Source organism: Pezoporus occidentalis, unplaced genomic scaffold (assembly GCF_034315485.1).
Source record: "Pezoporus occidentalis ecotype Australia unplaced genomic scaffold, CSIRO_AGI_Poc_V1 ctg77, whole genome shotgun sequence".
In the NCBI taxonomy this organism is placed as follows: Eukaryota; Metazoa; Chordata; class Aves; order Psittaciformes; family Psittacidae; genus Pezoporus; species Pezoporus occidentalis.
The window spans coordinates 2,071,071-2,098,286 of NW_026916126.1; the positions used below are offsets into that span (position 1 = coordinate 2,071,071).

Sequence of the window (27,216 nt, forward strand, 5' to 3'; positions counted from 1 at the left end):
CTGGAACAGGTTACCCAGAGAAGTTGTGGCCGCCCCATCCCTTTCAAGACTAGGTTGGACGGGCCTTTTAGCTTGGTCTAGTGCAAAGGTGTCCCTGCCCATGGCAGTGGGGCTGGAACCAGATGGTCTTTAAGGTCCTTTCCAACCCAAACCATTCTGTGATTCCAAAAGGCGTGCACCTACAGACCCAGGGCAGGCAACGGCAGAGCCGCCAGCCACCGGGTCAGCCGCCGGTAATGGCCGGTTCCCATGCCCGGTTCCCAGACCTGCCTCCTCCTCTTCCCACCCTTTTCCCTTTGGATTTCCCCCTCGCACTTGGGCGCTCCCAGCTCCAGCAGCCGAAGGGAACACGCCGCTACCGGCGGCACAAGCACCACTGGGGCCGCTTCCCTCACAAGACCCACACCCTCCCCAGACCGATGGCTTTACCGGCCGAGCCCCGCCTGCGGGGACACCCCCGCCGTTTCCCCCGCCCCACGCAGCCCCGGCGGCTCGTCCCCCCGCCGCCGCCGGCGCCCGGCAGCGGGGCCGGAGCCTCCCGTCGTCGCGGGTGAATGTGTGTGCGTGCGGCGAGGGTGAGGCCGCGGCGCGGCCCCGCACCGACCGCGGGCACGGCCGGGGGCGAGCGGCGCCTCAGCCGCCAGGAACCCGCCGGGCGGCGGGGCCCAGCCGAGGATCCGGGAGCGGCTCCGCCGGGTTTTGCCTCGGACCCGCCTCGCCCCCCTCCTACTGCCCTCCCTCCGCGCGCCGCGGCGCGGCCGCTGTAACAAAGAACAGGCGGCATGGAGGAGGCGACGGAGGAGGAGGCGGCGGGGTCGTAGCCGCTGCCGTACCGGCAACTCTCGCCGCCGCCCTCGCCCCGGCCCCGCACGCCCTGAGGAGCGGCGGGGCGGCGAGAGGAGGCGCGGCGGCCCGGGTGGCGCAGGCCGAGCACGGGGCGGTGATCCTGCGTGAAGAGTCCCGCGCGTGGGCCGGGGAAGGGTGGCGGGGAGGCGGCGGGCGGGAGCGCGGGGAACCGGCGTTACCTGCCTGGGGAATGGCCAAACCCGGATCGGATCCGGACTCCGGGTTCCGATCCGCTCCGGAAACCACGCGCCACCGGAAGCCGGCGCGGCCGGCCGCAAAGCGCGACGGGAAGGGTAGTCCTACGGGTGCCACCGCTGGCGCTGTTGCTCTCATGGCGCCGCTCTCCGCTCGCCAGGGCAGCCGACGGCCCGACCGTCATCCCTGGGCCGCAGGGATCCCCCCAGGCCGGTCCCTCCCCCGTACCGCCCTCGGCAGGGCCTACGCTGCGTTGGAGAGAAGTGGCTGCCTTTGGACTTGGCTTAGAGGCTGGGTTGCACAACCTGGGATTTGCTCTTCGCCTCCCGGGAGGAAGCGGCTCTTAAAGGAGTCTCTTTACAAGCGAGAAGGGCCCGCAGGGACACCGCATCATGCACACGGCAGGCTGTCAGCTGACTGAGCCTTAGCCCAGCCCTGAACAAGGACCCAAGGGCCTCCGAACCCAGACTCTGTTGAGGATCAGGAGTTCTGCGCTCTCAAGCGTGGTCCGCGTGGTGTTACCAGCATGTTAATCAGACATACTGTGCTCGATAGCAAACGCTGTAGCCACCCTTAGAATACAAACATGTAACCAGCAATGCCTGTTTTCCTGTGTAATTGGCTACTGCTGAATCCTGGTGACCAGGAAAGCGTGTCCTCCTTTCTCAAGTTGGTTTAAACCCTGAGTGCAGTTTACTGCAGCATTTGCTGCTCCCCCAGGTGCAGCCCGTGCTGTGCATCCAAGAACACCCCGGTAGAGGCCAGGACAAAGAGGTACTTAGGCGCTTTGTATTTTTGGTATTCAGTTGATGCCCCAGTCTCCTTCAGTAAGACGTGTTGCCTGCAAGGGAGTCCCATCTTCCCCCAAAAGTCTTACGCGGTGTGGTGTGACTGCCCAGCCTGCACAGTGACAGCACCACTGAAAAAGATGACGGCAAGCAGGCACCTCTCCGGGGGATGTGCTCTCGCAGCTACATCTTTAACAGCTGGCTAAGACAAGGGCCTTTATTGCTGCTCACCTTACCTGTGCATGTCCCCTTCTGCACAAGTACCCAGTGTAGAGAGTATTGTGACTGTTCTCCGAAGTGCTTGGGTAAACTGAAACTGCACAGCCTTTCAGTTTTGAAAATGCTGCTTCTTGGCAAAATGGCGTTAAATTGAGGAAGGGGAACCATTTAGTCTTTAAAAATGGCTCATCAGAGGTTTTCAGGGAGCACAGGAGTAGTAAGGGGGATTTTTCCAGGACCCAAGTGCATGTACAGGTCATTTGCTTTTTCAGCGATCGAAGCTGACTAGTGTTTAGTTTTGAATAGTCTGCTTTTACTTACTGTCCTTGTACATCTCTATGCACATTGACAGTGCTATCTCCAGCCTTCTGCCTAGGAGACAGCCAGTGCACAAGGGTGGTTATCCTACTTGCAGTGCATTCACTTTGTCAGAGTAAGTATTAACTAATTCAGAGTTTAAGCTGTTATGTTTCCTAGCTGAAGCAGTCTGGATTTACCATGTAAGTCTGGATCCTGGAGCTCCAGAATGATTTCCCCTCCTATCCCCCATTCCCTCCCAGTATTCCTACCTCTCTGCAGAGTTAACATCGGATGTGAACTTGTGTCTGACACTAGGGTCACTGGGGTAGAGAGATAATACAAAATGAAGATGCCTTCCGTTCACTGTTTAGGAATGATGAACTGGAGGAATGAGCACAATGCCAGACTTGTGCTACATCTGCCCCTGCTCGTGCTCTGGTAGGTCACAGAATCATAGAATAGTTAGGGTTGGAAAGGACCTTAAGATCATCTAGCTCCAACCCCCCTGCCATGGGAAGGGACACCTCACACTAAACCATGTTACCCAAGGCTCTGTCCAACCTGGCCTTGAACACTGCCAAGGGATGGAGCATTCACAGCTTCCCTGGGCAACCCATTCCAGTGCCTCACCACCCTCACAGTAAAGAATTTCCTCCTTATATCCAATCTAAACTTCCCCTGTTTAAGTTTTAACTCGTTACCCCTTGTCCTGTCACTACAGTCCCTTTCGGTAGCGTACACAAATGGCATGACTCAAATTATAAAACCTCACCCAAGATCTGAGCAGGAAGAAGTAAGAAGATTTGTTAGGAGACCATTACAAAATTTCAGCTAAGCACTCGGAGAAGATGAAATAAACAGGCATAGAAATGTGGGCAGTAACACCCTGTAAGCTAACATACAATTTCCTTGCAAAAGAAGGTGCAGCACTCTGGGAAGGGAATAAAACCACTATGGCAGCTATTTTCATATGAATGCCCATTTTTGGTGGGTTTTGTTTTTTTTCCCTCAGTCTGGTAGGGCTTTGTAGCAGCATTAATATAGAACATAACTTCTTCAGTAAAATCAGCACAAGAGAACCCTACTCCTGAGCTGTGCTCATCTTAGTACTGGTGTCTTCTGTGCAAGATCTAGGCTCTAACACTCCTTCCCTTTTGCCCCCCAGATTACAAATGCTTACTTACAACGTAAAGAACAAGTGACTGCAGTGAGTTCCACAGTTACTTTTTCCATTAGATACCCACCCAGTCCATGTTTCAGGTGATTTCTCAAGAAAAAAAGAAAGGGCTACCTGATAATGACCAGGGTTATCGGAAACAGCCCAGGACAACATAGGGTGAGTACTCTGCTCCCGAATAAACAGGTGAATGCACTGTGTTACACAAGGGGTCAAATTACTGACGGGGAGTAGAAAACCATCTGTTGACTCATGGCAGACTAGGTATGTAGGACAGCACACTACATGGAGACAATTGGCTTTTATTGTATGTACAGCAGTAGTTATTTCTTAAAAAATCCTCTTCTCAGGCTTTTAGGTGATAGAATAAATCTGTACATCACAGACTTCGTAATTGCACCAACTTCATTTTGTGTACACACATTAAAAAGGAAAAAAAAGACATCCATCACAGAAGTGACTGTAACAGTGGAGTGCTGGAAAAGAATGTTTTACCCCACCTGGAACATCACAGCATAATACATTATTGGGAAATACAGAGTTATAATATTGGAAAGACCTCAGACCCATCCTTCCCAGTTATTTTCATACCTTGCATAGTAGCAGTCTGGATAGCCTGAGTGAAATGGTATTATTCACCTTTATCACCCATTTTATACAACTAATCTGGAGTTGTTTGTCACCAAGGCTGTGGCTTAGAAATGTACAGAAGCATATGCTGAATCTTAAATGTATGAATAAATCCACTTAGGTCCTGTCAAAGTCAGGGAGGTCAAAGCATGAGGTCAGCTCTTCCCACTCACAATGGGAATGTCTTAGCCTGGAGCTCTGGTATACTTAATTCTGTACCAGGATAAGCACTTATCTCAAACTTCAGCTCTGCAAGTCAAAAGCTGCAGTAAACCAAAATGAAAAAGCCATGCGGCTCCCACCTTGTATAGAGCTCTTGCTCCTCTTAAAACCTAGAGCTACTAGAGCTGAAAAAGATGTTAAACCAAAAGCAAGATTCTTATTTTGCTTCCTCAGAGACATTTTATAGCATTTTATGTAGTCAACTTCACTTTTTCCTACAATACTTTGCATATCAAGAACACCAAAACTTTACAATACACAGCAGGAAGCTTTCCCTTGAAAACCACCTAGAATCAGCAAGGAGATGCGGTACAGGGAAATGCTATGAAATTTCACTCATCTTCAAAACTGGTATCATTGACAAGCAATAGAACACATCAAAACCCCAGTGCTGTAAGCCAAGTCCTCTAAAGAGCAAGACAGTAACTACAGGTCTGTAAGATGTGGAGCCCCAACCTCTCTCCCAAAGAAAGAGCTGAGGAAAATCTGATAGCATAAGAGTAAACCCCACTATTTCTGCCTGAAAGTTTATGACTTGTCCATGAAGTTGAAGAAGTTTGCCGAAAGTATTTTAGTTCTTTACAAACATTTTTCTTCCAGGGCATCCCTTCTTCTTCCTGCTGCTTAAGACTCACAAGTTTCATATGCAGTTAGGAGTGAAAAAACTGCAATTTTGTTCTGGATTGAACTACTAGTGATCTAGGGATAAAGGACCCTCTCCTCTTTGAAGTGATTTTTAAAGTGATCTCCGTCAAGCTTGAGATACTAGGTAGTTTTATGGCTTTAATCTATGAAAAGAAAATTAAAGCCAAGGCAAATCATGTTTAGATAAGGATGCAGGTTGTTTACATCAAGGCAAATGAAAAGCTAAAATGCCATAAAGCAAAGCAGACCACAAATACAGATTAAGAAGGTTCAGTTATGGGCAGAAAAATTCTTCAAAAATTAAAAGCAAGACTTCATCTCTTAATCATCATAAAATAAATACTTCTTTCCTGTATCCTCTGCCTCTGCTGCATTCAGAAACACAAGAGTGTAAGAAAGCAAAAAGGAAGAAAGATTTCACAGGTTGCTTCCAAGCTATTGTACTGAAGTAATGAAGTTGGAAGGCAGAAAGCAGTAAGTTTTCAGTGTAGTATCATGCAGAGATTTGTTCTGCTGTTAAATGTGTAGTTATTAAAATTATGAAGATATTGCAAAACATAAAAGAGCAAAATGATTCCCTCCAGCATCCTTCACACAACCACACAGGCAACATACAACACCTGACAGGATATGTCACAGTGTTAACACCAGTTTACAGATCCAGTCCTACCAATTCACACCGTGTAGCACAGCTCCTGCTGGCTGTCAGAATCTAATTCACACTGACCTAAACACTAATGTATACAAGAAATGTACATACTCAGACCTCCTGATGTTCAGTGGCAACCTAATCATCTCAGAAGGGGGGAATGGGATTCAGAACTGTGGGCCTTTGGAGTTGTCACAGCTGAGCAACTCAGTCATCTCTTTGTATTTAGTACCTTAGCTTGTTTTTTACAACAGGACATAAATTATTTGTAGAGGAGTAGGAAGAGTTGAGGAACACATCAGCCAGATAGAAGTCAAACATCAAACCAAACGATGTTTATTTTCCTGAGGAGTGAAGGCAATTAGAAAACACAATTCCCTTTTTACCCCAAATGCCTTGTTTTCCTCATCTTAAGAATTCATTCTCTCTCAGTATACACAAGCCCAAACCTTCATACAGTTTGCAGTATAGAATGTTTTTGTTCCCACCATCAAGACATGCATTTAGGCGGTCACCAAGACCTTAAGAAAGATGAACTAAAAAAAACCCACTGCTTCAACAAGCCTCTGTTCCACAGGGTAAGCTACAAGCAACCCTGCTCTTGTATTTCTGCAAGTTATTCAGTGTTATTTCCACCCCATTCCAAAGTACACAATGAAGCTTCCATAAATTAAAATCCCAGTTCAATAATTTAAGCAGACTTCCAAGTAGTGTTTTATGCTCCCTTTACACTCTCAGTTCCATACTTTTTTAGTTTAAGGGGATGCTACCCATGGAGCTCAGTCCCACTTTGATTTCTTGCACTCAGTGAGTAGTTATTGTTTCCTTCTTCAGCAAACAAGACTGAGCATTTAAAACATGGCAGAGATTTGACCCCCACCCTGCCCTGTCACTGTCATGCAAAAAGCTCCCAGTAGAGTCAAGGGAAAAAGTGTATGTTGAGACAACATAATGTCAGTTATTTTAATGCTCATTTAACGAACCACTGTAAAAGAAGTGAAGAAACTACTTTGTATTAACAATAAACAAGTGTGTTCAAGCACATTCAAGCTGGACAAACCTGTATTACTGAACTGGGATTTCTAAGCACATTACAGCTCTAGAAAACTCAATTGTAACCCATTTTCAAAACACAGAATATTAAAATGCCTTCAAGTGTTTTTATGATAAGCAGCATGCTCAAACATACAACTATTTGATAGTCTGGACTGCTGTACTACCACAGTGATTTTAGGAGGTTACACATAAACAGCATTTTTGACCAGTAGGCTCAGTTAAAACATTTCAACAATTCATTTGTCCTAGTATTTTCTGGTAAAACAGAAACCAAAACCCCTCTACTTTTATATTCTTTGTAAAATATTTACCAAGGAATGCAGAGCCCATTAGAAGTTTTGAATTGTGCTTCTGTTCTTCAGTGACTTATTTTTGACGATTAATTTAAGTTGAAAGCCCAAATATCAGCCAAAGTGTTGGATGTCTTAAGGGGAGGAAAAGGGGGAGGGGGAAAATCACTGTTGGCAAAGCAGGCACAAATCTATCATCCATTCATGTCAGCAGTTTAGATGGAATGGATGTTTTTCTTGGCTAGAGGGAACAGGCTTGGTCCTTTGTCCTCAGTAGGAATGCAGATAATGGAAAAGTACAGGTACGCACAAAAGACAGTACCTGGGAAATACTGACTGACATTTTACTCTTCTTAATAGCCCAAACAAGAACTATGCCTTTACTTTCATCAGTTTTCCCTTTTAAGGAGCCAGCTGCAATATTTAATTAGGAACAAAAGTTAAAAAACTCACCCAACCAACCACTCGGCACGTGACAACATTGGCAGGTCTAGAAACTGAAAGCCAACTAAGGGAAATGTTACTATGTTTTAAAAAGCTCTCTTCACAACTGCGTTTTCTAAGATCTCAGTAAGTGCTTGGCAAGTAAAATAAGCTGTCTAATGAAAAGCATTATAGGGTTAAATACGCTTTATTCATCACTTATTGCTCCTAGCTTTGCATTTGATACGATGGTTAAATATACTTGTCTAACAAGTACTTGGGAGAAGGAATTAGAGCCCCTAAGGTAAGTTTTTGCATCACTAATGCAGCTTCTCACACAGGGAAGAAAAGCTACAAATAAGAATTTGTAAATGTTTCCTCTGCGAGAAGACTCAAGCAGACTTACAAAAAAAGTTCTGATTTTTTTTAAAGCATAACTTATGCACAGAACATTGAACAATAAGCTAGTGTAAGTATTTGCATAATTTATTGATTTATGGCTAATATCAAAGGCATCTCTCCACCTATATGGATCGAGCAGTTATTACAGCAGGCTACAGTTATTACAGTAGGCTATCTTAATCAGCATTTTAGTTCTGCTTCTGAACACTTACCCGTTTCCAAATTACAATGCAAACTGGATCTGGGTCTCTCTTTTCCCTTTCAACCTGACTAGAAAAACAAGGTGAGACTTTTGTTGCTACTATTCCAGGCTGCAGTAAGGAAACACAGTGGTATCTTCTCTCTTTACAGTGGTTCAATCATACAGCAGGTATGGTGTTTCAGTTCTTAGCTCCCCATTAATGTAAACTAGGTGCTTACATGCAGGTCCTCCCCACATGCACCATTCCCCATAATCTCTCATCTTCTATAACAAACCACATGATCCTCCAAAAGCTCACGATACAATTAGCACTGCTTGTATTTGGAGAAGCAACTTTTATTATCAGAGAGAAAAAGTCTTCTGGTAAAATAAACAAACAAACAAAAAAAGATAAGCTTTCTGTTTGTTCCTGGACCACTGCATTAGTGAACATAGTTTTATGCAAGTCATCAGCCATATTTGTGTCCTCTAGTACTGCTGTGTAAACAAGTGGTCAACTGATGTGCAAGTATGCCATCATAGAGTGTTCAGTCTTGTATGAATGGTTCTGTTGAACCACCGTTCAGTTTGTTCTTGCTTTTGTTTTTGGAAAGGAGCTTTCTGCTCAGAATACGTGAAAGCGTGCCTCCCTTCTTGCGTGCTTCCTCCGACAGTGGCTGCTGCAGGTAGACGAGATCGTTGTGTGACTGACTCATCCCAGGATCCTTCTGGTGATGTCGCCGGCGGAAAAAGAGCTTTGCGCTTTTCTTCAGAATCGAACCTGTGGAAGCAAACAGCAGAGGTGTTTGTGCTACTTTAGACACAACTGGCTGCTGTCCTCTTGGAGCTCAGCTTGAACTGTAACTGCAGCATGACTGGAAAAAGCCTCGGTCTTAACTTTTCCAGTTTAAGCATCACCCTGGTAACTACTCCAACAATGTTAAAAAACTAAGAGTGTGGCGACTCTAAAGCAAGAATATTCATGGTTTGTAACCTAGAGGCCATAACAGTACAAGTTCCACCTTGCAACACGTGATTTCAGATACTGGCAATCGTCGTGCTTTCAGCCAGAGGCACCCATACATACACTACATGCTACTGAATTCTCCTTGCCCCGCTTCTGATCCAGCTCTCTCTCAGCTGAACACCACTGAGAAATTCAGACTCCATGGAAGTATGTATTTCTCCACTTCAACTTGTTCCATGCAAGTATCATGCAAACCGCATCATGACAGACTGTGGTAGTTCTAGACATATGCATATACACACGCTTGTAAAGCTAGCAGAAATGCTAAGGAGAGAAGAGCTCACGTGTATTGCTACAGGAGCACTAAAGAAAAAAATTAATTTTCCTTCATTTTAGAAATGATGCTATTGAAAAGGGAGAAAAGCTACAGTGAAACATGCCTATGAGGAATCAGTGTTAGTCCTCTGACTTCAGCTTCTAAAGTCAATCCACACATCTTGTGGAAGTCTCCTTCCTCACGTTTTATTCATTTCAAATGCTTTTCTGAAAGCTGCGTTAGTGGTCAAACATACACACGCACAGCCTTTGGTGTGGGTTGTACACTGGGTTCTCACGTGTCAAACAGGCATATCCAATCTTTCCAATACAACAGAATTACAGAGTGTTTTATAAAAAGAATTAAATAGCAGAAGTAATGTTACTCTTTTTTGTTTCAAGGATCAAAGAAGGAAGAGATTAGCCCGTGATCCACAACATGAAGGTGGCATTTTAATTTGAGGTGAAGGACTGTTGGTGCTGGAGAACTCTACCTGGCAGTCAACCTGTATTCAGTATGCCCATGCAAGCCAGACAGCAAGTGTTCTACATGAATTGAGTAGCGCTACCTAGAGTAACAATCACAAAGTATTTGATATTTTAAAATCCTGTCAGGAACAGCAATTAACTTCAAGCAGGTTAAAAATAGTATTACATCTGCTTCCAACAGGTTCAGAAATGAGCTCAAATCCCTTCTGTGGCAAATTAAGCTACTGTGTTTTGTTGTATTCCTTCTCTTGATCCCATGTCAAGCCTATTATGCAGCCAAGGCAATTGCAGCTGTCATCCCACCTCATTGCCAACAACAGCCACCAGTACTCTTCTTTTTGCAAGCTTGTGTTAGTTTTGCAGCCGCCGTTCTGCCAAATTCCACTATCCCTTTCCATGTGCACATGTCTGATGTGTAAGGCAGCTTGGCTGCCACTGGCAGGGACACTGCTTCGAGCTACTGGCAACACTTAGCTGGGTGTCAGTACATCAGCCCCATGTTAAAATAGCACCAGATTTGTGCAGAATTGGGCAGCGCTGCTGTCCTAGTGGCATGAGCCAATCTGAATGAGGGAGGACCCAGGTAGCAAGCCAACACAGGAGCCTTCTGGCAGTCAGAGTCTTAGTACGTGAGGACAGTCATCTCCTTGGCAAAGCTTCCACACCTCATTCCTGTACCACTATCAGGTTTCCCAACTCTAGTTCAGCTATTAACTCTTGTCACTGCACAATCTTGATTCTGCTTTTCCTCCCACTGCCAATGGATACATAAAGCAACACACATACCAATTCTTTCATGCAATACCATGCAATAGCTAGAATTACGTATTTGTCCCCCAAGGACTTGAGGGGCTGCATGTCATTTTGCACAGTGACAGCTGCAGAATAGGTATTTTCATGGCAGCTCTGCTGCACACAGCCAGAGGCTTCTTTGTTCAGACCAGAGCAGTTACAAATATGTGCTGGGTTTATTACTTTGTACTTCAAGGACTAAGCACTCAGCACCTGGGAGGATATTCTGATGTGTTTTGTCCTGCTGCTGTTGCAATTCTTCTATAACAGGACATGATGGGATGAAAGCAGAAAGCAACTGGAATTTGTGGATTTGAATCTTGACTGCTCTCCCACCACTCTCTGATTGATCTTTTTGGCAAGACAGTACCACTTCAAGCTGTTGTGCACAGCATAAAGGAAACAGTGTTCAACCCCGTGACACTGACAGTTGTTAATATGCAGAGGCTGGGGTGGATTAATGAGGCCTTGCTGCTGTGTGACTTTTGTTTTAGCAGTCAGCTGTTCGGCCCAGCAGTCCTGGCAGCTGCAGCTGAAGCTGTGCCAACAGGCGCAGGACAGAAGGCTTTATCTGTAAGCTGTTATTTAGTTCTACCCATCCAGACTGATTTCCCATATGAGGAAATAAACACAAACCAAGAATGCTGCACAAGTTGTGCTGGTGGCCTGTGACAACTCGCTGCAGCTGAAAACCTGCAGGCAGCACTTCCCTGAGAGCAACACAGGCTCAGCACAAGCAGCAGTACCCCCAGACATGAAAGCTCCCTGTGTTTTTGGAGGTCATTGCTACATGGAAGCTTGCCGCATCCCCGCTGCCACCCATCAGTCTCTAGCCAGTTTGGTATGTGCTGCCTGACAGTGGCTCCAGCTGCTGTGGAGGCATGCACCAAATTGCAAGCTTGGCAATGCTCGTGCTATTTGCATGCTTACTTCTTGAGTTCAACAGGATCCATATGCCAACTCTGCCCCTAACACCAGGAGACAAGCAGAGAGCATGTCAAGAGTGCTGTACAGACTGACTGGTCTTCATAGGCTTCTCTGCACTAGTTTAGGGTGTTCTAAAAATGAGGGGCTTGGATCACTTCTGAATCTCATTTTTGTTAATGAAGATTTCCTTCCACATCTACAAGGATAAAGAGATTGCTTCTTTCCATTCCTTCCCAGCTTCCAAAAGTTTTTATCCAGGTGGTTTTGTAAATACCTGCTGAGGTCCTTGTTGCTCTATGAGTTAGGCTAGAAAAGAGACCTAGAAAACTGAAAGCAGCAGGTTTTAAAATAAGCTTTCTGCATATGCATACCCGGTTATGGGGTCACACATGGTTTGCATGATCAGATGTGGATTGATTACCAGATACTACCGGAATGGGCATGATGGAGGGAGATCGGGAATGTAGAGTACGCTCTCCAAGCCTGCCCTTCTGTCCATTCTGTGTGATACACGTGGACAGCACGACCACCAGCAGAATGATTTGTTATGACTAGTCTGCTAAGTATGGGAGCACAGGAAAGTAATTTTGGAGGGAGGAAAGAAATGGATGGGGGAAGAAGAAAACATATGCCAGACTATGTTTTGCTTCAGTTTTTACAATGAGTGAACCATTGTAAAGCTGCATTTTCTAAGGAAACCAAAAACCAACCAAAAACCAAAACCAAACCAAACCAACAAAATAACTTACTGTGTAGGTAATTAATTCTGGCTGGCATAGTAGTCCTCTTAAGTATATAAAAGGGAATGGGTAAGAAAGAGGAAATCAGAAAAGTAAAAAATAATATGCAAAAGTTAATAAAAAAAAGAACAGAGAGATAACTTTAAGACATTAAATAGACACAAGGCTTTTTACAGCAGAAGGCATTTTGTTTGCTTTGAGGGCTTTTTTGAGTTTTGTTTGTGTTTGTTTGTTGTTTTGTTTCTTTAAGGGAAAGTTTTTTACGAAACAGAAATCTTGAACTATTTAAAGGTAACTGAAGACAGGGGGGTTCAAATGATTTCCTGTCTCACTCCACAGCTACTCAGCTGTGACAAAGCAGAGGTTCCAGACTTCCACAGAGGTCTATGTGTAAAGAAAAGGATCTGAGGCAGTCTTCACAAGTATTTTTTCAAGATGAGACAACTGTCTTAAATATTACTTTGTGCTTTTAGTAGTCCTGTACTACACGGTGTAAACAGGATCTTTAGAAACCTTATCTCTTTGCAGTGTACTGCGCAGGGACCAACAAAAGTGGACAACACCTCACATACAAATTTCCACTTGCTTTTAAAGAAGAATCCAGAGTTTTTGCAATATGCCATACAGCTTCCTAAACTTCCAGACTCCAAATCAGACAAATCCCTTCACAACTAATCTCCTACCCCCACCCCAAGCATACCAAAACTTTCCAGTGCCAATCTATGTCAAATTGACTGTTGCTGTACCATCCTGATCTACCAGGTGGAGCAAAGAAGCTGTAAGAAGTCCAGAAAACCTCAATGCTCTAAGGGAGAGCCTTGGCAAAGAGGTCCAGTGCATGCTTTAAGTGGGAGGGATTACAATAATCTAGTAATATACTGAGGTTTTTTAGTAAGCCATTTCACAGTATCTTATCTCTGGATAAGGAAAGAATAGAAAATAATAAAGAGAAAGAGGGATGGATATGGGTGAGAAACACAACAATTTCTGCAGCTTCAACGTGCAGCCTGTGAGACTGGTGTGCAGCCTGTTCAGGGCACAGCTCACTGCAGTGGCTCTTGTGTCAGACTTCCTAACAGACCCTGTGTTTACCACTTAGCCACAAACCAGTGCTACAGCCTCAGAGGTTAATGGATTTATAATGGAAACACAAAGGACCCTAAGACATGCTCAGACTGCAGCTATGCAGGTGTGTAATGACAACAGCAAAATTATCTGACCCCTTATTTACTTATTAAATTACCCTTTTTCCATTTTCTTTAGCAAACTAGCATTAATGAAATCAGTGAAAAGGGAGAAACTATTCACAAGGCAGTTGAGAGAGACTGTACCTCTGGTTTAGCTCTGGTACTTCCTGAACACACACTATTGAAGGCAGGGGAGTCCTGTTCTCAGAGATGTAAAGGAGAAGAAGGAATGTAACAGAAAGCAACTCTGAAACCCTGGCATTTTCACCTTAGTAATGGGACTGCTAATATAGCATAAGTCCTTGTTTACAAGGATATGGTTTTCACTGACAAACTGATAATGTGGCTGGTTATTTCTCTCCCAGATAATTGAGTTGAGCTTAGTGAGCTGCCCTTCAACTTGTAAGGTTGAACCCTTATGTTTCCTGATGGAGGGGAGTGTAAGGGAGCCTGACCTGAGTCAGAGAGCTGGAGGACTGCACTCTCTATGGTGCTAATAAGACAACTTCAACCAACATCACAATTGCAAGGAGTTTAAGGACAAAAAACAGTAAGAAGAGATAAACCACTGAAGTGTTGCATGATACTGCCAGTTACATAGAGAAAGCAGTTATCCACTGAAGCAGAGGTAAGAATCACATACCTTTAGATTTTTTCATGCTCCCAGTTTCTGAAACACTTAATGAGCTCCCAGATATATCTTCACAGGTTTGGTCTAAGAGTGTGTTGGTGTCCCACTGCTGGCTGCTGTTCTCCAAATCCCAAGCCTTATGGGTACTTTGCTGTGGATCAGTTTTGGGCACTATTTCTGAAGCACCTAACGACAGTTTTTCATCAGAGGTGACTTTTGCAACACCTTCTCCCGCAGTGGGTGGATCTACTTGTTTGCAGGACCTGTCCATGGCTGCAGCGTAGTCCATCATCAGTGCAGCTTCACTGTCCTGAGATAAGGAGGTCTGCCCAGTGAAAACAAGGGACAACACTGACACAAGCCACTCTGCTGGAAAAAACCCACAAGCCTCCCTGCAAAAACTCCTTTATTTTCTTTACAGTTTTACATGTATTGCTCAGGGCTCTCGTAAAGCCACTGGAAGCTTTCCTAGCTCCACTAAAGGGGACGAGCATTTAGCCAAGTTTTAATCATATTGTTAAAGGCAAATGATTGAAAAAAAACCCAATTAAGTATATGTCTCCCACCTAAGCCCAGCCCCACTGCAAATAATGGGACTTTCCTACACATGCTGCTGTAATGAAGGATCAGCATTCATAGGCAATCTTTTGGTCCTTAAAATAACTGCATCTTCATCTTGAAGAAGGACTTGTGTCAGCTGTATCAGCTAAACACAGATCCATGCAGTCCCACTGCCTCCATCTCCCAAGCAGATACACCTGGCACTGTGGCAGCTGATGCTCATTTCTCCCTCTCATCACAGCACAGCGATGATCAAGAAACTCATGCTCACTGACTTGTCTTTCACACAGAGCTCTTTAGGGGTTCTGTGCATAACAGCAAGACTTGACAGTAAATATGCATACAGCAGCCTTTAAGGAAGGGAACACAGCCAGGCACCAAGCATCAGATGGGAGATTGAGGCTGTGAATGAAGAAAGTCTGGAGGAACGCTATGTAACATGTGCAAGTCTTTTTTGCCCTCCCTCTGGAACAGAGTCCAGAGGAGTTGGAGGTTTTTCAAAGAGTTTTAACAACTTTGAAAGAAACAGAAATCATACTTTTTCTGTGCCTCTTCCCTCCATGGGCAAAACACAGAGAAGGACAATCTCTGGCCTCACCTGAGCTGGTTTTCCCAAGTCCCTAATCATCCCACTCCCATCCAAGGTTACCATGCATTTTCAGTCAGGCTGTCAAATCTACCAATCAAACCCCCAAACACCCTCTGCAACAATCCCACCCTGATTTGGCTTAACTTGAAACAGCTACTGAAACAAATTGGCACACAGACCTAAATCCTGCTGCGACTGCTGAATGGGAGACAGCAGAAAACACGTTAACATCGCACTCAGAGGAGCAAAGACTTTAGAGTAGTAAGCATTAAATAGAAGTGTAGTTTTTTGCTCTACCTTGGACACCCCTGATATGATAATGGTGCTTTTCTTTCTAGGAGACTTCAGTTTCTGCTTTGCAGACTCACTTAACTGCCGAATGGCTGCTTCTGCAACAGGATCGGTGCCATTCAGTACCAACAGCTCTGAAATGAAAGCATTATTTCAGAGGGAAGAAAGAAAAACAGGAAAAAAAAAAACAGAGCAAAAAGAGGCAGAGCTTGTTCTTGACATGAAATTCAGATAAATTAGCAGAAATGTTTTAAACACTAAGCATACCAAAACACCTTCCAGTTCACTACCCAGCTACTGAGTGTTGTCTTTCTGTTACCCAGAAAGGGTAACTAAGCTGCACTTACAAACCCTTGCACATGGGAGGAAGCACAGACAGGACTTTGTGAGCCTCATGCTCTGCCAGGGGGAGGGGAAGCCGGGAGGAAGCACAGACAAACTATCCAGTTATTTCAGTGCATTGCTATGCTGCAGTGACTGCAATCCAGAAGCAGTGGGTAGTGCATCAGGTATGACAGTCATGAAAAGCCATAGTTCTAACACAGTACAAAGCTGCCCTGTATTACTACTTCTTCAGGTAGCTGTTTTGCTTTTTTTCCAGACATCCTTGCTCAGCATTTCCAGATTTGCTTGGCAATATGGTAGGACAAGGAAGGCAAAATGGCAGTCACTCTGCTCTTTATCAGCTGCCTCCAAAGCCTACGAACTGCACCCCCTCTTCCTGTCCAAACACTGAACAGGAACACAAAACTGTCCTTATAAAATGCTCTCTAGTGCCAAGCACAAGTTTATTTTTAAGCATGTCTATTTCTGGCATCTGGTATGCAAGTACTTGAGGCACAGCAAAAAAACATACACTCGTCAAATTCATCAAGCTTAGGAATAAACAAGGCTAAGAAAATTAACAAGACAAAAATCCCCATATTTAATTGTCTGAGGGGGGCTTTGCTGTAATAGTTTTAACAACAAAAGAACACAGGCAGGAATAGCACCAGTGTTAATTAAACTCAGCAGTGTCTTTTGTCCCTGTGACATTAATACAATGAAAGACGAGGCCTCAATAATTATGCTGCATCAAGTATCTCAGATACTTTTGGAGCTCAGTCGTATGTGTGCATGAGGGGTATACATGCCCATGTATGTCTGCACACTTACTATAAACCTCTACTTCTCCATCTCCACAGCCACTGCAAAGCCTCCAGGCACAGCAGAGAGCATCCAGGACAGCATGGCTGGCGCTTGCTAATTCTTATTGTTGTCATCACTTAGAACTATGACACGGCCACAGCACCTTTTCTACAGTCCTTGTTGCTATTTTGGCATGATATTTGGAACAACTACTGCCTGAGTTACTGCCATACCAAAAGATCCTTTGTATTTCTTTAATCTGGGTTAAAGCTTTATTCTAATGAATAATTCTTCCTGCTGTATTGTATAAATGTTCCACAGAAATTCCCCCTACATTCCCATAAAACCACTGTCTGTATCAGTGTGCTCTAAATTGTCTTCAGAAGAGTTTTCCAGTAAGTGCTTTCTATCTTTAATATCATAAACAGTTATGAGAGTTAACTCAGCAGTCTACAGCTATCTTAACATTTCCTAAATTGGTTTAGTAATACCACAGTGCTTCATAGTATCAGAGTACTTCTTAGTCTAGAGGTAGGGAAAGACTCAAGTGCTATTATAGTTTTTCACAGCTACTGGATCATACTGTCCCTCAGATTTCTGTCTTTTGGCCAATCCATTTCTCTCAGAAAGCCTTCCAACTGTGCCAGGAGCAGTCTAGATCATCTCCAGATTGTCCCGTCTTCACTCAAATCTGTACAAAGAAAACTAATTCCACACCATGTGCCATTTGCAGCTAGACTGAGTCACACCTTTCATTACGGTTGCCTACAGGGCTACAGAAAGATCAAATGGTGACCATACACAAGACTGAAAAATATCCTGAGGATTCAGAGTTACGACTCAAAAAGGTAACATGCCCCAGAGTTAAAATTAGGTTTAATACAGTCAAAGTGACCTACAATTAAAGTTATTACCAATGCCACCTGACACACAGAAGGCACTTCAACTGTATGCCACATGACCTAGGAAGGTGAACAAACAGGCACAGCAAGATTGTGTATTTGCATTAGCACAAAAAAAAAGCCCGGTGGCAGGGCCAGGAAGAGAATTCAGTCTTCCTTACGTCAGTCCAGTCTCATGCCGTCTCCTCAGGCAGAAGGGACATCACAGTGGCCTTACAGGCAAGTGTCACAGGGTTTTAATTTTGTGCAGTGCTTCCCATGCCTTTATAAAGAAGGACTCTTCATTCAAAAGAGAAGAGACACCCTGGCTTTTCTGCAGTCACCTCCCCTCTCCAAACCACAGCTCATTGTTACATAATACAAAATAAGTAATTTTAATCACCAGTTCAAGCCAGACTTTTACTGCAAGACTGCTATATCCCTCACCACTGCACTTGCTAACACAAACATCTCAGTGCCTGTTGAAAGGCAGTAGCCATGTGGGTTTGCTGTTATTTAAAAAGATGACATTAATCCCATGTGCAGCAGAGACAGACATATTCTTATGAGCAGCTTTGAACATTCTGTTACCTGTATCTGAAGATGATAAAGTTTTGCTGACTGGAGCACCAGGAGGATGGATAGCTTGAATAGAGAAATCCTTTTCAATCACTTTGACTTTAACTGGAGTTTTCACAGGAGAATCTGAGGACCAAGTTTTGGGATTATTTAAACTACTCAATACATTTATTATGGAATTAATAAAAATCTATGATACCAGTGTTAAAGCCTGTTTAAATCATAAATATTTGAGAAAGTTGTTTAATACAAATTGTCAATACATGGTCTACGGTAACCAGACACAGGAAGACCTGCGAAGGGGAGGACTTTATTGTTTTTAAACATTCTACTGTAATATGCTAGACAACACTCACTTAAGTAAAAGATCTGCTTTAACAACTTAAAATAATGCAGTCTTTCTTATTTCACTTCACACTGTTTAGAGGTTTTACTTCCATACTTTTCCCAAGAATCGGAGAATCTAGTCCTGAAATACACGATGAAATAAACTTTGGCACAAGATGACACCAATCTTCATTAGGGATCATAATACAGATCAAGGTTAGAAGGCACAGGATGGTCTGTCATTAGAAAACACTCTAAGAGCCTGATACCAAACCCAGGCTCTTCTATGTTATCACTCTACCATGAAGTTTCACAGTTTGTATTAAAAGGAGCAGTAACCACTCCTCATATAAACCCATGGTTTTCTGAAAGTTAAAATCCTGATTCTGAAGCATACAAACAATGGCTCCCCTCTAACACATCAGGGAAGCCTGGACAACAGTGCCTTTCTTGACATCCCACCCTCACGATTTCTCCTGATGCCCATGCGTAACCCTAGGAGTGAGCACAGGAAGAAGTGGACTTCCTCACCTGTGCTCAATGGGGATGATCTCCCTTCTAGACGAGGTTTGGTTTTCACAGCAGTTACAGTAGTGACCACAGTCCCACAGGGCATCACAGTGCGATCCTTTTCTATCTTAGTGGCCAGCACTGGAGAAGGTACTTGCCACGTTTTCAATTCACTGGGTTCTATAAAAGAGAACTAGGAAAGGAACAAAACAAGTCACCTTAGAAGCAGTCATGGAAGAAGGAGACTAAGATTTCTAGATAGTACTCTAATATTTTTGCTAAGGCTCAAGAGCCAAATAACTAAGTATTCCAATATATACAAACACTGTGCAATCTGAATATTCTACTGTAACTCAGCTACAGATTGCACCACACTGTGAATGACAGTCCAAAGCACAAGATGAGCATTCGCAAGTACTTCTCAAAGTAAAAGATTTACTGTAAAACCATCCAAACACAGTAGTACCTCTGCACTAATGGATCCCAGCCCGGGCCCTGGCTCTGGGCTGCTTTCACTGGCCCTGCTGTTCAGTGCAAAACTTTGCTGGCCAGAAGGTTGTTTCCTGAACAGATCTAGAGGTACAGTCACCTTTGTGGATAAAGGACCTAGAAGAAATAAAATCAATAAAATCAGCGCACATCTGAACTGTCAGTATATTTAAGGGTAAGAAGATGGGAAAGGAGGAGGAAGCACACAGGCAGCCAATTACAAGAACTGAACTGGTTCTATACCACAGACCACAAACACGGCAGTTTTCAAATCTTTCTTTCCACTTTACAATTATTCCTCAGCCTGGCATAGTACTGTGCAACAGGAAATAATGGAGACATGAAACATTACTTATTTGCCACCATTTCTGGCCATTATTTTTTTCCTGTATATGCAGAATGTTTAGGAGAAAAAAAAAAAATCTAGAAATATTAGTATTATAAATTTTCCCCAAGCTGTCCATTTCATACAAGTCTGGGTGGCTGTTTTCAGCTGATCTCCCTTGCACAGTTATTCTTTCCCCAGGGACTGCTTAGATCCATGCTTGAGGCATACCCAAGTTCACTACCAGGTGAAGTCAGCAGAAGACATCTACACTTTGATGCAGGTTCGAAAATCTTACAATTCTGTGTCTGGCTATACAGCCAGCTAGAAATAAAAAAGAACTTATATTAAAGTTTAGCTCACAAGGTGATCATACAAAATAATTCAGGTTTAATACTTACTATCCAACTTTCCATCTTCTGCTATTTGCAGTTGCAATGATTTTGATTTGGCACTTAGTTCACTGTGAAATAAATGAAACTACGTTAGGTCTTTGCAGGCAAGCAGGTTTTCTTTCCCACTTAGGTCTTCCCTATTCCGATTCTAGTTGCCAACACCCTAACTTTTCTTTGGCTACACTAAGCCAGGCAGTACAACTTGCTGATCATGACAGATGCGTAGCATCTTTCTGTCCTCAGGTAAGACCGACTAAAGGGATCATAGCCAGAAAACCATGGCCTGGTTTCCTCCAGCACTGTTGCACAAGTTCAATTTCCTAAAATTTCAGAGACCTTCTTTCTCCTCAGTAGCTGACAAACCCTACCCTTCAAGCTGATGATGGTCCCCAGTCTGACTGCTAAACCACAGCACTAAGAAGCTATTTTTTTCCTGGCAGGATCAAACCCGTAAGTCAAGATGCTGGAACAGGATCAATCAACAACCAATTCATAGCTATTGGGTATCCTGTCAAAGCAGGAAGTGTTCTGCAAGAGCAGGATAGATGCAAGTCTTATGTGAGGAGTCAGTACTACTTTCCCCAAATGAGCCTCTAGGATGTTACAAGGTAACAAGAACCAATCTCTGTGTGTCAAAACCAACGTGAACTATTAGCCGAATCATTGGCACAAGCAGTACTTCACAAGGTGAACTAGACAAAAGATAAAAAACCTTTCCTCTAAGTCAGCCAGAGAAGCAAACAGGGTACCTACTGAGGAACCTTTCAGTAATGCTTGTTTTTATAAACTTACAACCTTCTCAGTAGGTGTTCTGCCAAAAGTCTTCAGGACATACATATATGTATTTTATTTTTGTATGTCTGCATTTCAGGATGGTGTGATCTTGGCATCCCACCTCCACTAGATGTTGTGGGACATCATCTGTGAAGCAGGTTTTAAGCTTCTCCCTGCCACTACCTTGCCTCCTGCACCCCCAACACTTGAAAGGAAGCACTTTGATGGTACAATTGGTGCTCCTCACATGAAGCTAAAGCAGAGCCCAATATGGTGATCAGTATACTGCTCTTCAGACTGGTGGGTGTTTTTGGTTTTGAAGAAAGAAAAGGGGGGAGGATGTGAACTTGAAAGAAGGTATGCAGCCAAATCCTGGTCAGCTATCTGTAAAAGTCCCCAGGTTTACCTCATGCACTTCGGAAAAACAGCATGGAAACCCCAGCATTATCCCTAGTGTCAAGGCCAAATTCCAGTCAACTGAATCACATCCTGCCTGCCCTCTCTCTGCACTTTCAGTTGGAAAGGGTACTATTCTTACAAACTTCCTGTCCAAAACTGCTGTGAATGTGTCTGCTCTGGAGCACCAAGCACAGATGCTGTTCTTCCAACAGATGGCTGAAGTGATTCACAGACCCAGTGGCTGAAGCACTTTGAGATACTCCAGAATAGAAAGTTGCTACAGAAGGGCATTTTTTTCCCTCCTACTGCGGAGAAGAAATCAACATCATGTTAATCCTAATGTCTTGACAGCAATACAGCACACTGTCACAAAAGAACATAGTCTGATCTGTGGCTTTCCACAAAAGCTGTAGGTCCTTATAACTAAAATCAGACCTTGTAAGTCATTGGACTACAAGTGTCTGAAGGAAGCGTGCTTCCTAGCTGGTTTTCCACTTGACAGCAGGATTAAGAACCAGGTGCACACAACTATCAGACCACGTAAAAAGGTGAGGCCTTTCAGCGTTGTTCTACAATAACATGTCTCCTTTGCTGACTACAAGGACTTCTAATCATCTCCACCCCTGGCACACATGCAGAGGGGTCTGGTATTCTCTAAGTCCTGTACAACTTGTGATGAATGATCATAGCACCTTACTTCAAATCAAGCAACCCTTGTTGCTTCTTCCCTCAATTATCCTGTTTCTGCAAGGCACATTCCATAACATTTACATGTGAAGTCCAGCAGACTGTGATTAGGAGGCAGGAAAAGATCTGCGCACTGCTCACTCCCCCTTCAACTTGAGGAGGAACACACAGAAGTACACACTGCTCCTCGAGGAAGAGCACACTCAGCACAGACAGGCACAGGTCTGAATACACGCTCAGTTCCTTGTGAGCTAAGCCTCTGCTTTGCAAGGGAAGGAACAGATATAGTGGATGCCAGGCTGTGACTAGAGGGAATAAAAACATTGCACAAAACCAAGCAGCATTACTCTCTGAAATACATATTTTTTTATATGTATTTGTAGAGAGAAATGGAACTGAGATAGGAGAGGAAAGCTACAGAGACTCCACCGTGCATGAACTGCCTCTCACCTTAATAATCTGGTACAAAAAAAAGCAAGCATTATCTGTAGTATGTTTTATGGTGGCATCTCTACCCCTGTTCCCTGGGAAGGTGCTTCTGCCTGCCTGTGCACATGTTTAAAGCCAGTAGAAAAACACCCCTCTGATACACACTGCCACCAGTGATTCTTCCCCTTCTTCAACTCATACAGTACAGAAGCCTCCAGATACTTGGGCTCTGCTGCTAGAAAGTGGAAATGAAAATAGTTTTAGAACTCCTCACTTTTGACCTTATTTACAGAAGCTGTATGAATCACAGAATACCATGGAGGCTGCCAAAAGTCCGACTTTTGTCCTACAGAAAAAGATCTAGTTAGCTTTACATTCCCTTTTTAAGCACAGTCACAATTCTTTTAGATAGTCTATTTTTTTGCTCATTTATATTTCCGACTCGGCAGAGAATGGAGACACATCAGGTTTCCTCAAATGCAGTTTTCAAGGTAAAGTGACTTCAAAACCTTGCTAACACATTTACTAGAATCAGGTATCTGCCAAGGAAGACCTAGACACCTATTTGATCTCATATCCACACAGAGGGTAATTAGATATCCTGAAGTCCCTGCCAGATCCAGATTTGTCTGAGGTTATCTGATTGGAATATTTCAAAATGCCATTCTTGTCTCGAAAACCTCACAGAGTTTAAGTACAAAAAGATGCTTTGCTATAAACTATTCTCAGTAGGTATGTTACTTACAAGATAAACTCTTCCTTCCAAAAGGGATTTGCAGCATTTTTGGCTACAGAGCTGGAAAACTTCTGCATAGGGTCATTCAGCTGAACTATACACACCAGGTTTGTGCTGCCTGTAAGGGCAAGAAAAATCAATATCCAGTTGTTAAAATTTCATCACCAAGAGGCACACTTAGAAAAAATAGTGAAGAACTCCCTTCCTTACATACTGCACTTTTGAACAGACTATTGCAAACACTAACACAGAATAAACTGTTTCCCTCAGTTTACGTACCATCTACATTAATGGGAATGGTCAAGATTGTCTTATGCACTGTTCTACATAGTGTGAAATGTGACAACCTCAGTTAAATTCTGGCATGAAGCAAAAATTGTGCAGATATAAAAAGATCAAAAAGGACAGGGTGACAGAGGTGGACAGCAAGGAGGTGGTGGTGTGGATGCGAGGCAGGGAGGGAGTAAAGTTGTTTTCAGCTGCTTTAAAAAACCCAGAGGTTTTCAAAGTTCCTACTGGCCACAGTCACAGTACTCTCTTTGAACACCAAAGCAAGTATTTTCTCCTAGCAAGTGAATGAAGACAGTAGTGTTAGTTAACACTCGCTTTGCGGATTGTGGTTTTTAACAAGTTCATGGCATTTTAGAGTACTGGTGCAGAATTATCTCTACCTTGATCTTGGAATTTGATAGCATCACAAATTGGCATATTAGAGCAATTATATTGCTGCTCCAAGGGGAAATAGTTTCCACAATGTCTTCTTAAAATGATTTATTTTCTATGGCTCTCAAAGCATCAGAAATCATTTCAGTCACAGCATTCCAAAACATCAAGGAAAGCAGCAAAAAGATCAGTACTGGCTGTGTGTAAACCAAACAAAAGATATGCTACCTCCAGCTCTCCAGAAGAATCTAGGTTTGTATTTACTATTATCACCTCTCAGTGGTCCTCTGGTGGTGCACTGGGGCTGTGATGAACCCTATCTCAGACACAGAAACAGCTTGGGCCTGGCAAGGTTATTAGAGGAGACAAAGCACTATGTACATGCAGCTTACTTGGGATCCAAGCTAACCCTGGAGTAAGTAGTTTAGCTGCTTCCACAGCGAGCTGAGCCTGAGCTAATGAACTTGGGGAGGTTTTCTGTTAACCTAGCCATATGTCTCTGCAGCCCGCTCTTGCTGCCAGCAGAGCTCAGCACCCTGGGGGAGAAGCACCTGTATAGTTCTGCCTGAAATTACACTAAAGCCACTGACAGACTGACACTGAACATGGTATTTCAGCATTTCTGCCCTGGTATGCACAACTAAGAATTTTTTCCTTAACAGCAGAAGTCACTTTTGCCCTAGATCATGCACTGTGGGCCACATAGTACTAAATCTAGGATAATCTTTGTTTACCTACACAAACTAAAGAGATAACAATGGGCACAACCTATAAGCAGAGACCAGTTCTGCTACTCGTTACTCACCAGTTGAACCAACATACCTATAGGAAAGCCACAAGCTCCTATTAAGCATGTTAGCATCCATTCTTTATAGGATGATAATGATAAAGACAGACAAACCATCCCTCCCCAGCCCTCTATATATCTATGCAGGTTAGCCTGCAATATTGCACATCTTCCCGAGTCTCACAGTTGCAACAGGATAATTAATTATTGCTGCAAGACACCACCAGCACAAGAGAACAATAATTAAAAGGCAGCAAGCTATGTCCAGAAGCTAGCATCTTCCCAGCTGTGCAGTTTCCATTGGATTTCAAGTGTACCAGCTAAACCCCACTGGGAAGCTTTATTTCTCATACACAGTTCCAAAGCATTTACACTCCCAGAGCTGCTAGGGAACCAGCAAAATTCCCTCCATCTCCTTTCAGGATAGCAAATGGTGATTTTGCTTGTCAATATCTGGGTCCCCAAAGCAGAGCACATCAATTGTCCCCTTTCCTCTCATTTTCAGTGAGGGGTCAGAGAGATTTCTCATATGATGAATTCTTCCATTGCATGCACTGTATGCACACAAAGGTATCTCATCTCAAGACTTTTAAAGGCAGACAAAATGATCTGCTCTTTTGAGAAGTTTAGTTTGCACTGCAAAATTGTAGAGTAATAACAAATTCTGAGTTAGCTTTCCTGCAGTCTACAGTTTCCAGCACAGTTTTATTTATATAGGACATTCCAATGCAAAGAATTCCAGAACTGCTTTAAAAATAGTTTGCTTTTACAAAAACAGTCTGCAGAAAGTTTTAGGGGAATCACTTCCAACCAGGATGAGCAAGCAGCATTATGCAAGGCTCCAGGGCAGAAACCTATTACATCTAACTGGAAAAAAACCCTAGTAGAGTAAGTAGGATATATTTATCCAAAACTAGTGCCTTGCCTAATTTAGCAGCCAGAAGCTTCCACTAAAAAGATTATTATGGAATTGTTTTGTGACCATAAATAACAGAGCCTTAAATCTGTATTCCCACTGACAAAACCTGAAACGTGCCTGCTTGTGCCTCAGTCGGTAACAGAGGCATGCTTGAACCTGAAGTCTGACTACTTGCGAGACAGGCTTGGTGCTTCTTTCCAAAACCAATACTGCAGCCTCACAGTGACTGCCTTTTTGGCTTCGTGCTCCTCTTGCAAGAGGTAATCCCTCCACTACCTGCAGAGGTAGTTCATTAGGGGAAAAAATCCCTGACAACAAAGCACCACCTTTGAGGAGAGTTTACATAGAGGAGGAGGGGTTTAGATAGGTCAGCAAATTGCTCAAAAGTAAATCAGCTGTAAAAATGCAGTAACATTGAACCAAACCAATGTCACTGCTAACAGTTAATGGAGAGCTGGATTTGAGCCCCTCATCTTGGGCACACCCAAACTGATAACTTTTAGAAATTAAAACTAAAATACACAAATAATCAACGTACTCTATAAACATGCTCATTTCAATTTGCTCTCAAAAATGATGGATTTGTTTACAAGATCAAGGCGTTTAAATATTCAAATACAGCAAAACACACACAGTTTTGCACAAGCATGATTAAGCCTGTTTCTCAGAGTACAGCAATTTCTTACATTTTCTTTTGACAGAAGGCTGTAACCCAGAACTTCCAAATTATTTCATCCAAAAGGAAAAAAAAAACTGCTTGAAAGCAAGCAGCAATGCATGGGCTACGTTACCTGCAGCACTGTGATCAGTTAGGTTTACTGCGATGTTCTTCACTAGCAGTTTGAGTTCATGAGCCCTTGGAGGCTTAGGAGGACTAGTGCCCTGAGGGAGAAGGCTTACGTTCTGTACATTCTGTGAAAAGCAAGCAGAGCGCAAGGGATCGCACATATGCAAACACCAAACACTTTTAACTTCTGTCACACTGATATAGGGAACCAAACGTGCGATAGGGCGTAACGTCAACAGATAATCCACCTGGGAGTTATGATCACAAAGCCTTCACTGCCAAAGGCTATGTTGTTTTAAAGAATACATTCCAGTTATTTCTGATCACGAAACGGGGTTAAACTTACTTGCTTGTGAGTCATGAATATGTAATAGAAACACTAAGCAGAAGGACATTTCTCAAAAGATTTAGGAAATAGACTTACCTGAACCTCCTTTATATCTGCAGGCTTCGTACTCAACACTACAGATGGAGAAACTGAGCTAAAGAGGCTGTTCAGAACATCTCTGAGCGTTTCAGGTATTGCACATGGCCCTGCTGTCTGTCCCTAAGAGGAAACAAACAATCATGCTTCTCAAAACTCGAAAGATGTTAAGGCAAGTATTAATTTGGTATATGTAAACCACCAAAGCTATTGAACATTAACTTTGACAGAGAGAGACATGGTTTCTGTTGCTAACAACAAAATGCAAGAGATCTTTCAAATAATTAGTTGCATTTCTATATTATGCAATAAACTAGAAATATACACTGAAAAAGCCACATTCTGTTCAGAGAGTTAGGAAGGCAGAACTATTGGCCAGAAAACCAGAAGTTTCATCAGCAGTTTACATTTTATGATGGTGTTTTAAAGTTTTTGTGCTGCTTTTCACTCCACCAAGACAGCAGA

At 43.4% G+C, this 27,216-nt stretch overlaps 2 protein-coding genes across 8 annotated transcripts in view; both read right to left on the reverse strand.

The window, feature by feature from the left end:
- PRDM15 (PR/SET domain 15) overlaps window positions 1-1,132 on the reverse strand; it is a 40,517-nt gene extending 39,385 nt beyond the window's left edge. For all 4 annotated transcript variants that reach the window (XM_062602565.1, XM_062602562.1, XM_062602564.1 and 1 more), the window contains exon 1: window positions 1,026-1,132. The gene's annotated coding sequence lies outside the window, so the exon portion shown is untranslated. The remainder of the gene's footprint in view (window positions 1-1,025) is intronic.
- A 4,852-nt stretch (window positions 1,133-5,984) lies between these two features.
- C2CD2 (C2 calcium dependent domain containing 2) overlaps window positions 5,985-27,216 on the reverse strand; it is a 38,226-nt gene continuing 16,994 nt past the window's right edge. The window contains exons 5-15 of one of the 4 annotated variants that reach the window (XM_062602549.1): window positions 26,752-26,874; window positions 26,332-26,452; window positions 23,181-23,289; window positions 20,153-20,214; window positions 19,404-19,543; window positions 18,959-19,130; window positions 18,113-18,226; window positions 15,519-15,646; window positions 14,084-14,396; window positions 12,263-12,299; window positions 8,665-8,804 (exon numbers count right to left, since the gene is read on the reverse strand). In XM_062602549.1, the coding sequence (XP_062458533.1) occupies window positions 12,274-12,299; window positions 14,084-14,396; window positions 15,519-15,646; window positions 18,113-18,226; window positions 18,959-19,130; window positions 19,404-19,543; window positions 20,153-20,214; window positions 23,181-23,289; window positions 26,332-26,452; window positions 26,752-26,874 (1,308 nt within the window). In that variant the 3' untranslated portion in view covers window positions 8,665-8,804; window positions 12,263-12,273. Of the gene's footprint in view, window positions 8,805-11,516; window positions 11,555-12,262; window positions 12,300-14,083; window positions 14,397-15,518; window positions 15,647-18,112; window positions 18,227-18,958; window positions 19,131-19,403; window positions 19,544-20,152; window positions 20,215-23,180; window positions 23,290-26,331; window positions 26,453-26,751; window positions 26,875-27,216 lie in introns of those variants that run through there. The other 3 variants (XM_062602547.1, XM_062602550.1, XM_062602546.1) reach the window with 3 other exon arrangements.